A 13,551-nucleotide genomic window follows, 5' to 3' on the forward strand; every position below is an offset into this window, starting at 1 on the left:
ATCTTCCAGGGCTTGTCTGCATCACTCTTGCAAAAAAAAAAAAAAATACAATTGAGAAAGCACAAATGTAGTGAAAGGTTCGGGGGTACTTCTCAGCTAAAGTCAAACATCTGATTGATGATAGGGACAGAGTGGGCAAAGGCTGAGTTTTCTCTCCTTAATATACACTGCAGAACCCAAACTCTTAGGACAGATAGAGCTTAAATCTAGTTTACAACTAATATCTGCCATCACAGTACAGACAGGGTTAATTGTGGTAAGCAGTAACGCTGGTCTCCATATTGTAAAGAACTTCAAATCGTTTGTTTGGACCAAAAAGGTCCAAACCAACTATTTCCTTCACTAACAGATGCAGCGGCTGTTTGCCCAGTGCAAACTGTGTGTAATCTCAGCTACATACAATGTACAGCACTGTGTGCTGGCAGCAAGGCATGAACTTCCCGTTCTTTTCCAGGAACAAAATTGAGCTGGGCTATGAATCAATGCAAAGCTTCCTCTGATTGGCTGAGACAGAGATCATTACATCATTTGTCCACCACTCTGCCTCAGCCAGAGTAAGCTTTGTATTCATTCAGAACACAAAATACAAAGGCTTCTGTGAATGGCTGAGCAGCACTCAAGCACAATGACTAAGCGCTAATATTTGCGTGAAAGGCGTCTATCTTTGTCCCCTGCTCCATCTGTTAACCACCTGTCACATGAAGCTTTAATAAAGAGGATTTTTGGAAGTGCAGCCGTCCAAAATAATTTGCTTTACGATACACAGCTTGTGAGCTGGGCTAGCATTAGGGATGATCGAACTTTTGAAAAGTTCGGTTCGACCAGAACACCCGAACTTCCCGAAAGTTCGGGTCCGGATTCCAGAACCCCATTGAAATCAATGGGACCCGAACTTCGGTAATCAAAAAACACCATTTTGAAGCCCTAAAACCCAATAAATGCCCCTAAAAAGTGCCTAGGGTTCTGGGTCATGCCCCAGGGACTATTAATCACACAAAAAAAGTTCTTAAAAATTGTCGTTTTTGATAGAGAGCCAATTATTGAAAAAATGATTAAAAAAGAGAGAGAGATTTCTTTGGATTTAGTGTCTGGGGGGTCTAAAAAGTGTACCTGTGAAGTTTCAGCTCTGTAGCATGTCCAGAACCAGCAAAAAAAAAAAAAGATTGTTTGTATTAGAATTGCAGTAGAGCAGGCATAGGGCTCGCTATTTTCACACCCAGCCGTTTTTGTTGCAAGCGTTCATTGGGCTTTTTTGTGGACGTCTTTGAAGGCAGGCGTGACATCTGAACTTCTGTGTAGGGGTATATATACACACACACATATATGTATATATACACATACACACATATAGGTGTGAAAGTAGCGGAACCCTATGCCTGCGTTAATTAAATTATTTGCAGGCATAGGACTCCGCTCCTATCACACCTATATGTGTGTATGTGTATAAATACATATATGTGTGTGTGTATATATACCCCTATACAGAAGTTCAGATGTTATGCCTGCTCCAAAGACGCCTAAAAAATGCCCAAAAAAACACCTGCAACAACACACCTGGGCGTTTTTGTTGCAGGCATTTTTTGGGCGTCTTTGGAGGCAGGCATAACATCTCAACTTCTGTATAGGGGTATATATACACACACACATATATGTATATATACACATACACACATATAGGTGTGATAGGAGCGGAGCCCTATGCCTGCAAATAATTTCATTAGCGCAGGCAAAGGGTTCTGCTACTTTCACACCTATATATGTGTATATATACATATATATGTGTGTGTGTGTATATATACCCCTACACAGAAGTTCAGATGTCATGCCTGCCTCCAAAGACGTCCACAAAAAAGCCCAATAAACGCCTGCAACAAAAATGGCCAGGTGTAAAAGTAGCGGAGCCACTACCCTGCTCTACTGCAATTCTAATACAAACGATCTTTTTTCTATGGCGATCACCCTGACATGGAAGGGTTTGGTCACCCTGCCATAGCAGTCAGAGTCAGTTCACCCTACACTACACTACAGTCACCCTGACACTTAACACTTTCCCTACAGAAACTAGATTATTGAATCTAACTATAGTGGAAAATGGTACCCTAACTACACTAGATATCCCTTTCCTCACACTAATAATTGCTAAATGACACTTTTGAAGCAGGAGTAACAGAACTGCTTCCACTCTCTTCCACAGCCCCTGTATTACAATGCTAGAGATTTGGCGGGGCTATCTTATATACTGGGGGGCGTATTCACTACTGATTGGCCTCTGGACCCCCTAGTCACTCTAATCACATTCCTAGCATCCTCCTGCCCCCTCAATTGGCTTTTACTGATGGTTCTGGTCCAATCACAGGCTTTTAAAGCCCAGTTCCTGTCCCATTGCATTTTGGTTGGTTCTGGTTGCCGAATTCCGAACTTTTTCAGCAAAAAGTTTGGAATTCGGCCGAATTTTGAACAGTCAATGTTCGGGTCGAACCAATGGTCGTCCCGAACCGTTGCATCATCCCTAGCTAGCATCTGACTAGTGTGTGAGACTCACTCACCTGGAGCTGCTTCTTTTTTTCATGGAAGACTGTCTGTAAACGTGATGTAGCTGAGGCTACATACATTTCATACAGTGCACACAGTGGCTGCATCTGTTAGTGAAATAAATTTAAAGTTCACTAAAACCTGGTGATCAGCTTTAACTCTACAGCCTCCTCCTTAACATTACTAGGGAAAACCTTCAGTTTTGGTATTTTCAGAAAAAAAAGCAAGTAAAAATGTAAGCAGCAAATAATTGTATAATTTAATGTCACTAAATATCTTTTGTGAATGGTAACAGAACAAATATAAAGTAGTTATCCCAATGTGGATGCAAAAATGAAAATTCTCTTACCCCCTTAATGACCAGGCCATTTTATGAGATTTAGAACTGTGACATTTTAACTGGTAATTGCGCAGTCATGCAATGCGGTACCCAAACTAAACCTATATCCTTTTTTCCCCACAAATAGAGCTTTTTTTTGGTTGTATTTGCGATATAAATGAAAAAAGACCGAAAATTTTGAGAAAAAATTATATTTTCTACTATTTCTTCTTCAAAATATCCAATAAACTCAATTATTGTCACACATTTAGGCCAAAATATATTTAGCTACATGTCTGATAAAAAAACATAAATCTCAAGCTTTAATCTATTGGTTTGTACAAACGTTAAAGTCTACAAACAATGATGTAAATACCGGAATTTATGCAGCTTTTACTTTGACTGCCTATCTCATTTCTTGAATTGCTAAAATGACATGGCAGTACAACCCCCCCCCCACCCCCCCCCCCCCAAATTACCCCTTTTTGGAAAGTAGACACCCAAGGAATTTGTTGTGAGGCATGTTGAGGCCATTGATGATTACATTTTTTGTCACAGGTGTTTGAAAATTGACAAAAGAAAAAATTTACCCAAAGTTGTCATTGAAATTATATATTGCTCACACATGCCATTGATATATGTGGAATTACACCCCAAAATACATTCTGCTGCTTCTCCCGAGTATAGGGAGTATATATGTGAGACTTTTTGGCAGTCTAGCTGCGTACAGGACCCCAAAAACCAATCACCGCCTTCAGAATTTCTACGGGCATACATTTTTGATTTCACTCCTCACTACCAATCAGTTTCGGAGGCCATGAAATGCCAAGATAGAACAAAACCCCCCAAATGATCAATTTGTGGAACAGATTCCTCCATTCAGAACGATCAATGTGGATAAAGAAATCTCTGCCAAGAAAAGTGTAAAAAATAAATATATGGCAATATATAAGCATAGGGGAGATCCACCCTCTGTGTCCACCCCATCCCCTATGCTTTGCCATATAGGCTCTTTTTTTAACTGTGGTGGTGAAATCACCTCCTACAGCGCTGCAATCATTGATTTATGTATTTGCTGAAAGCAAACACTGTTGCTATCAGGATAAACAAATCAGTGCTGCAGCTGATGGGCATGCCTGCAAAGCAGACAATGGTTAACAATAAAACACAGTAACAATAAACAATTACAATATAATAGTATACAATACAGTAAAACTGTAGATTGGCTTTTTCTGCAAAGCAAACTGATTAACAATAAAAAAACAGTAACAATAAAACATTACAGGATAGCAGTATATTATAAAGTACAGTAAGAAAAGAAAATTAACTCAATAAAACGACAACTATTTTTGGCTTTTTTATTTTTTTACACTTTTTTTGTAACTTTTGTTAAACGTTCCAGGCTAGGGTCTCTCAAAATGCAGGAGCGAACATCTTTCGAGACCCTGTGTGAAAGTGTGTCCTAGACTGTGCCTTGCTGTACCCTATACTAATACTCCACTAGTCTGTCACTAGTGCGTGGTAGCGACGGAAACAGTCCCTGATGCAGAGACCAGGTTGGCCTGGACAGGAGAGAAAAAAAAGCAGGTGTCACGCCTATATCAGTGTTTTCTACAGACACGACATCTTCTTTGGGATGCTCTTTGGGTAGAGGTACCAGGGAGGACATCTGGAAAATGCCTCTCATGCAGCCAGCTTACTGCATCTGGATTGTGAATTTGGGCCTCAGCACCTTCTGGATACAGAAGGGCTGGGATGATCTCTTCCTGGAATTTGAGGAAGGATCCACTTCTTCCAGACGCTTTGTATATTACATAAGCGTTCAGCAGAGCCAATTGGAATAAGTATACAGACACTTTTTTGTACCAACATCTGGCCTTACTGGCAATTAAGTACGGCGCCATCATCTGGTCGTTGAAGTCCACCCCTCCTATGTTAAGGTAGGATTCGTGGACACAGAGGGGCTTCGCAACAACACCAGTCACTGTTGTAAATTGGACTGTCATATGTGCGTGAATGGAAGACAGAACGAAAACATTCCGTGTGTCCCTCCACTTCACTGCAAGCAATTTATTACACTTCAAGCAGGTTCTCTCCCCTGTCTAAGTTGTGCATCTACAAGCCATTGGGGGAAGCCCGGGGATTAGGTTGCACTGTGCCACATCTGCCAATTCCAGAATCAAAAAGGTGACTAAAAAGGGGCACGCTTGTGTAATGTCCACATATAAATGGTACCCCTTTACGAATAAGGGTGACACCGAGTCCCAAACAATCTTGCCTCTGCTCCCTATGTAGTCTGGGCAGTCGGGGGGTTCCACACTATCTTTTTCTCATAAATCTGGAAACTACATGTATAGCCTGTTGCTCTGTCTGCTCTGTCACAGAGCTTATACATCTTCATCCCATATCTGGCACGCTTGCTGGGGAGAAGCTGTTTGAAAACAAGGCTGCCAAAAAATGTAATCAGGTACTCATCAACACAGACAGCTTGTTGGGGCATATACAGTGCCTTGCGAAAGTATTCGGCCCCCTTGAACTTTGCGACCTTTTGCCACATTACAGGCTTCAAACCTAAAGATATAAAACTGTAATTTTTTGTGAAGAATTAACAACAAGTGGGACACAATCATGAAGTGGAACGAAATTTATTGGATATTTCAAACTTTGTTAACAAATAAAAAACTGAAAAATTGGGCGTGCAAAATTATTCAGCCCCTTTACTTTCAGTGCAGCAAACTCTCTCCAGAAGTTCAGTGAGGATCTCTGAATGATCCAATGTTGACCTTAATGACTAATGATAAATAGAATCCACCTGTGTGTAATCAAGTCTCCGTATAAATGCACCTGCACTGTGATAGTCTCAGAGGTCCGTTTTTAAAGCGCAGAGAGCATCATGAAGAACAAGGAACACACTAGGCAGGTCCGAGATACTGTTGTGGAGAATTTTAAATCCGGATTTGGATACAAAAAGATTTCCCAAGCTTTAAAAATCCCAAGGAGCACTGTGCAAGCGATAATATTGAAATGGAAGGAGTATCAGACCACTGCAAATCTACGAAGACCTGGCCGTCCCTCTAAACTTTCAGCTCATACAAGGAAAAGACTGATCAGAGATGCAGCCAAGAGGCCCTTGATCACTGGATGAACTGCAGAGATCTACAGCTGAGGTGGGAGACTCTGCCCATAGGACAACAATCAGTCGTATACTGCACAAATCTGGCCATTTCTTAAAGATATCCATAAAAAGTGTCGTTTAAAGTTTGCCACAAGCCACCTGGGAGACACACCAAACATGGAAGAAGGTGCTCTGGTCAGATGAAACCAAAATCAAACTTTTTGGCAACAATGCAAAACGTTGTTTGGCGTAAAAGCAACACAGCTCATCACCCTGAACCATCCCCACTGTCAAACATGGTGGTGGCAGCATCATAGTTTGGGCCTGCTTTTCTTCAGCAGGGACAGGGAAGATGGTTAAAATTGATGGGAAGATGGATGGAGCCAAATACAGGACCATTCTCGAAGATAACCTGATGGAGTCTGCAAAAGACCTGAGACTGGGACGGAGATTTGTCTTCCAACAAGACAATGATCCAAAACATAAAGCAAAATCTACAATGGAATGGTTCACAAATAAACATATCCAGGTGTTAGAATGGCCAATTCGAGACCTGAATCCAATCGAGAATCTGTGGAAAGAACTGAAAACTGCTGTTCACAAACGCTCTCCATCCAACCTCACTGAGCTTGAGCTGTTTTGCGAGGAGGAATGGGCAAAAATTTCAGTCTCTTGATGTGCAAAACTGATAGAGACATACCCCAAGCGACTTACAGCTGTAATCGCAGCAAAAGGTGGCGCTACAAAGTATTAACTTAAGGGGGCTGAATAATTTTGCACGCCCAATTTTTCAGTTTTTTATTTGTTAAAAAAGTTTGAAATATCCAATAAATTTCGTTCCACTTCATGATTGTGTCCCACTTGTTGTTGATTCTTCACAAAAAATTACGGTTTTATATTGTTGAAGCCTGAAATGTGGCAAAAGGTCGCAAAGTTCAAGGGGGCAGAATACTTTCGCAAAATACTGTACAGGGCTGCAAATATTTGGTTGAAGTTGTTTACGAGGAACCAAATTTTGTGAAGCCGGTCATATCCAGGGTAACCCTGAGGATAACAGAGTTCATTGTTATTGAAATGCATGAACCGCAAGATTTGCTCGTATCTAGTCATGGCCATGCCAGCAGAGAACACTGGCATATGATGAATGGGGTCAGTGGACCATGATGACCACAACTCACTATTTTTAGTAATGGCTCAGAAAGGTTCTAAATTCAGAAACCGTGATACATTTCCATTCAAATTCTCTGGCAAGGGTCAAATTTGGGTTTGCTGTGATAAATTGATCGGCGTATACAGTATCTCAGAAAAGTGAGTACACCCTTCACATTTTTGTAACTATTTTAATACATCTTTTCATGTGAAAACACTGAAGAAATGACACACACAGTAGTCAGTGTACAGCTTGTATAACAGTTAAAATTTGCAGTTGCCTCAAAATAACTCAACACATTCTCTTGGGCATGGAGTTCACCAGAGCTTCACAGGTTGCCAGTAGAGTCCTCTTCCACTCCTCCATGATGACATCATGGAGCTGGTGGATGTTAGAGACCTTGCGCTCCTCCACCTTCCATTTGATGATGCCCCATAGATGCTCAATACAACAAAGACACCAAAAATTCCCTCTAATTGGGATTTTGAGGGGCAGAAGTGTCCAGTGTAAGAATATCAAAAGGGTTTGTATTACAGAAATATCAAATTTATTACAGAAAATACAAATACAAAAAAAAAACATTTTAGTATACATTAATTAAAATGCAAGCGATTTAATCAGCATGTGTGGCCAGCGTTCATATAAACTGTTCGCATAGGGACAGAGGAAAACCCAACGCGTTTTCGAAGTACAAAGTATATTTCTTCCTCAGGGGTCTATGAACATGATATAAAGCTGCATCTTGAGTTGAAAAATTGATTGATTAAAGGAACCGCATTATTTCAAATCAAAAGGAGATAACACTCATCACCACATAAAGCTGCATCCACCCCTGCCTCTACAGATGTCCCACATGGAATCACGGACAGGCCTCCACAAGCGGCAATTGGGGCACAGGCTCCCACCACCTCCAATATTACAAGGATAGTATCGCTTTGGTCATTTACAATAGTAACAATTGTGAAAGGATTTTTGTCTCCTTAGAGGATTGCACTGGCATGTACTATATGCCAGTTGTCTCAAATTGTGTAGGTCCCTCTGAAATGGGAGTCGAACAGAAGCAGTGGTCTTTAGGTCAGTGCATGGTGGATGCTCAATAGGGTTTAGGTCTGAAGACATGCTTGGCCAGTCCATCACCTTTACCCTCAGTTTCTTTAGCAAGGCAGTGGTCATCTTGGAGTTGTGTTTGCGGTCATTATCATGTTGGAATACTGCCCTGCGGCCCAGTCTCCGAAGGTAAGGGAGCATGCTCTGCTTCAGTATGTCACAGTACATGTTGGCATTCATGGTTCCCTCAATGAACTGTAGCTCCCCAGTGCCGGCAGCACTCATGCAGCGCCAGATCATTACACTCCCATCACCATGCTTGACTGTAGGCAAGACACACTTGTCTTTGTACTCCTCACCTGGTTGCCACCACACATACTTTACACCATCTAAACCAAATAAGTTTATCTTGGTCTCATCAGACCCACAGGACATGGTTCCAGTAATCCATGTCCTTAGTCTGCTTGTCTTCAGCAAACTGTTTGCAGGCTTTCTTGTGCATCATCTTTAGAAGAGGCTTCCTTCTGGGTCAACAGCCATGCAGACCAATTTGATGCGGTGTGCAGCGTATGGTCTGAGCACTGACAGGCTGACCCCCACCCCTTCAACCTCTGCAGCAATGCTGGCAGCACTCGTATGTCTATTTCCCAAGGACAACCTCTGAATATGACGCTGAGCACGTGCACTCAACCTCTTTGGTCGACCATAGCGACGCCTGTTCTGAGTGGAACCTGTCCTGTTAAACCACTGTAAGGTCTTGGCCACCGTGTTGCAGCTCAGTTTCAGGGTCTTGGCAATCTTCTTATAGCCTAGGTTATCTTTATGTAGAGCAGGCATATCCAACTTGCAGGCCACAGGCAATGCGGCCCACCGCCGGCGGCTCATGGACATCCCCAAGTGCCGTGCAATCTCTCGGCTGCCACGGGAGACTTAGTGGGTCTGCAGTCAGTGACAGAGCCGCTGCTTCCTGTATAGTTCTGGCTCTGTCACAGGCGGAGTGATATGGTCCATTACAAACACTGGGTTTACAATTTTTTATGTGTAGCTTTATACACATACAGTATATGACAATATGATTTTGAAATGGTGATTCTAACAGTGTGGATATTTTCATAAAATGATATAGTCGTGTTATTTTTATTTTTTTATAATGTTATTATGTTAACCTGTTAACTTGTTGTAGCTCTAAAAGGTCTCATTCAAACAGGGGTACTTAAGCATACACCCATGAGAGAGCCATGTTTGCCTTCTTGGGATGTAAAGACGTTTCATGCATCCACATGCAGACAGTCCAGTAAATGTAATTTGGGATACAGCAGCTGCACGGACACCGCCACTGCTCCCAAGTTGCCACGTGTTTGTCCCCGAACTCACACTATTTGCGTTCGAGGACACTCACCTGCACCCACAGGAATGTCTATTTGGGAGCAGCAGCTGTGTCTGTGCAGTTGCTATGACAATTGGTACGTGGATGCACAGAACATCTGTCAAGTAAGGGCAAACTAGGCCCTCACATGGAGGTATGTTTAAGAATGCCTGCATGAACGAGGCCTTAAATTGTTTTTGCATAGCTTTTGCCATTGTTATTCAACTATGTTTCTTGAATTTGCATCGTGTTCTAATAAAAATGTCACATTTTGATATTTTTAAGTAGTTCAAGTGATTTGGTTATGAAGGTGGATTCTCTTCTCTCGTCTATGTCCAAAGGAGAGTCTAGGCAAGACTTACAGTTTGTGAAACAGAAACATAGGTAAGGACTTTAAAATGTAATGTGTATAACTATATATAGACCATGCACTGAAGAATATAAGCTATTGGAATTTTTGGTGTTCCCTTTGCAGCCTTATTTTGTGTAGTATATTATATGTAATGATGTATTATGACAGTATTTGCACATTTGATCCCTACTACAATCATTTAAGGGTTTCAATACACACTTGGAGAAGTGTTAAATGCCATGTGCAAGTATTAACCAAATGTAACTCCTAAAACTGAATCTACATCTTTAGAGCATGTCCCAGCAATATTGTTTTATCTTTTGTTCCTGTGAAAAAAACACATATTTCTAGCTGTGAATAAAAAGGAGGAGTTTGGGACTTTTGATGAGGCACAACTTGGTAAATGGTCAATGTATAATGACCTATTTATTTTTCATAAACAAAAAAATTACATAGCACATTTGCAGTTTGTACATACATAAGTATAGATTATTTCATATATATATATATATATATATATATATATGTGTGTGTGTGTGTATATATCTATATAAATATATATATATATATATATATATATATATATGTGTGTGTGTGTGTGTATATATATATATATATATATATACCAATGATGTATTGCAGTTCATATATAGATAACGAGCAGTGCCATCCAATTCCTCCTGTATTGAAATTGTATTGTAACTGTATTGTCTTCCCTCATATTGTAAAGTGTGTGCTTCCTGATGGTGCCAACATGTGCATCCCGGAACATGTTGGCACCATTGCTTTCTGCTCCTAGAGTATATATATCCTGTTATTGGAGTCCTCTCTGTTGTGTCTGGCCAGCATGTTTTCTCTGCTTAAAGATCCCCCTCCCCTCACTTTCCAGAGTAGGGGGATATTTGTTAACCTTTGTGGACACTTGCATCTCAAACATTTGAGTGCAGGAGGTTGTATCCTGGGGCTACAGAGCGGAGTTTTGTTGCACGCCCCTTCTTGTGACGGACACGGTTATCAGATCCCTGCCCTTCTCACTAACTTGTGACAAAGGACCAACCAATCTCACACCACGCTGTCATTTACGTAACAATGCCACTTTCAGCTGCACCCTGCACAAAAGTCACGGGACCTCATTTTAGGTGCCAGCAGCCTGAGAGCGATTGCCACTGGGCTAATTAAGCAAATAACCCTTTAACTGCCACCACCCACTTTGGGGAAACTCGTCATTTTAGCAATACCAATTATGATTTTAGAATAACGTTCAAAAAATGTTCATAGGATTTACAGTAACACTCTTCGAGACAGTTTTTTTTAGCTTGCATTAAGAGCTTAGGGGCAAAGTAAACACTTTTCAAAATAAGGCTTTAATAATGAAAAGGTCAAAATTGGTGCAAATAAAATATTTACTGAAAAAAGGTGTTTCAAAGAAATAGAGACATAATTAAGCAATAGAGAAATAAGGTAGAATTGAGGAGAAAGCATACTTGCAATCGATGTCCTGGGTGTTATCAGAGTTCAGTCGATGAGCCAGCTGTTATCGGTTCTCAAGCTTGACAGATGTTCCTGATTTGATGGTAAAGGAGAACTCACAACTGTTTAGACATCTCCCTTTTTCTCTGGGATGAAAGGGGTGTTAACAGATGCCCTTGACTAATAAAACGGAGTGTCCATGTGCTGTCCTGGGTTTATGACAATAGCAGGTCCCTCCCATACAGACCATGTATACCACTATTTATATCTTCCAATATGTACTGAAACTGAAATATTATTGTTCAGCATTGTATTTTTTGTCCAGGGATACTAAACACAGGGTAGCTCAGATAAACTTGTCACCCAGGGAATGTCTGACAGCTATCTTCCCTTCTATATGTGCTAGTGTGGTCATGTATGACCTTAATTCAGCTAGCTGCCATAACCCTAGTATTTTTTCTAAACGGCCGTCGTTGCTCTTTCATAAAAGTGGTCCAAGGCGGATTTGCCGCGGAATGACTTATATGGGTGGCGGGAGAGGTGACCACCCCCCTCCCGCTGCTTCCTGGTTGTTTTCCCTGCTTACCGGAGCTGTTATTAGCGGGGAAAACAATCCGGTCCTTCTGTGTCCCAGGCAGGAAGTCTAGTGAGGGCAAGATGGCCCCCAATAGACTCTATGGCCTTGGAGAACCGGAGTAACGCCGTACGTTGCTTCCGCTCAATTGCCTTAAAGGGCCCATTTTTTTCTTGCTGGAAAAAAGACATCTCTCTTTTGTTCATTGATGGACACAGCTCCATATCTTCTTTGACCCTTGGGTTATGCTGCTCTCCATAGGAGTAGGACAATAGGTGGAAAAATTTGACTACGCCCATAGGGCAGTCATAGGGGGTATACTCCCACTTCCTGCTATAGGACTTCAATTTTTTTTTTGCCTAGTCAGGAGTAAGGGCCTAGTTCCTTGCTGGGATCTCTAGTTCTGGCATTTTTTTTGTTTTTAAACTGAATTTTTTTCTTTTATTATTTTCTGAACTACAATCAAGTCTTTTCTAGTGAGAACTACAATCAACTGCTGGACTGGGCGACACACTGGATATCCTAGATCCTTACTTTCTTCCGAGTCCGGCCAGGGAGCTCGATCCAACTGCAGCTCCGCGCTAGTTTGGCCACGACATAGCCCCTCTAGACAGGGGGCTGCCCGACGAGTTAAATGTCTCACGAGGCTGATAGCTCTGGTCATGACCTGTGTCGCAGCATACCTCTAGCTCGCAGCACCCCTATTCTAAGATGGTGCGGTGGTCTGCCCGGAGTTGTGCCGATCAATTCCAAGGTGTGGTGAGTAGCGTTCCCCCTCTCTGGTGAATTCTCAGGCTGGACACAGCCCACTCCCTGGGTTAGTAGGCCCCCATGTGCCCTTCCTTCCCAAATTTTGTCCTCCCTTCACTAGTGGGGTCCCCCTGCACAAACCCCCTCACCACCCCCCCCCCCTTTTAGCCCTACCCCCTCGGGATGGCCAAACTATTTACATACAAAAAATGTGATAAACTGCGCTAACTAAACAAAGTGGAAAAGCTGCTAGCACAAACAACTGACAGAAAAGTTGGTACGATGCAAAAGTTATATATATATATATATATATATATACAGTATATATATATGTATATATGTATAAAGTGCAGCGCTAAAAAAGTGAATGAACCAAGAAAGTCCACTAAAGATACTCATATGAATGAAAAAAAATTATACAGGTGAGTCCCAATGTGAAGTATGTCCCAATGTGAAGTATGTGGTCACAGTGGCTGCCAGATCCCAACACCATCTGAAGGAAAATAAATATGCGCTCACCAGATACTGTAGACCCAAATTACCATGCAGTAAATGGGTCCCATAGGGCTCATATATTAGATCCTGGGTTCCTCCAACTTATGCAATCACCGCGAGTGCTCCGATTGGTAGATGTCAAATGAAAATGAGGAAGGATGGAACTCTCAATCAACCATGGGCATGAAAACATAGACCAAAGGAGGCAAACATAGTGTAAATCCGCTAAATCACTTTAATAAAATAATCAGAAATGCACTTACAAAACTCCACCGGTACAGGCAAAAGTGATAAGCAAGCAATGCAGGCTTTCTAAAACGTGATCCTCCTTATTGCTGTGTTTTTGTCCCACACTTCATGTTGACACTGCTTTGTAACGTC

General features: G+C 41.6%; 1 protein-coding gene across 3 annotated transcripts in view; it reads left to right on the forward strand.

The window, feature by feature from the left end:
• UGGT2 (UDP-glucose glycoprotein glucosyltransferase 2) overlaps positions 1 to 13,551 on the forward strand; it is a gene marked incomplete at its 5' end in the record, with an annotated part of 753,177 nt that overhangs the window by 501,269 nt on the left and 238,357 nt on the right. For 2 of the 3 annotated variants that reach the window (XM_082245311.1, XM_082245312.1), the window contains one exon: positions 9,815 to 9,913. In XM_082245311.1, coding sequence (XP_082101437.1) covers positions 9,815 to 9,913 — 99 coding nt within the window. The remainder of the gene's footprint in view (positions 1 to 9,814; positions 9,914 to 13,551) is intronic. The other variant, XM_082245313.1, reaches the window with a different exon arrangement.

Source organism: Pelophylax lessonae (genome assembly GCF_965119305.1).
Source record: "Pelophylax lessonae genome assembly, chromosome: 2".
Lineage (NCBI taxonomy): Eukaryota > Metazoa > Chordata > Amphibia > Anura > Ranidae > Pelophylax > Pelophylax lessonae.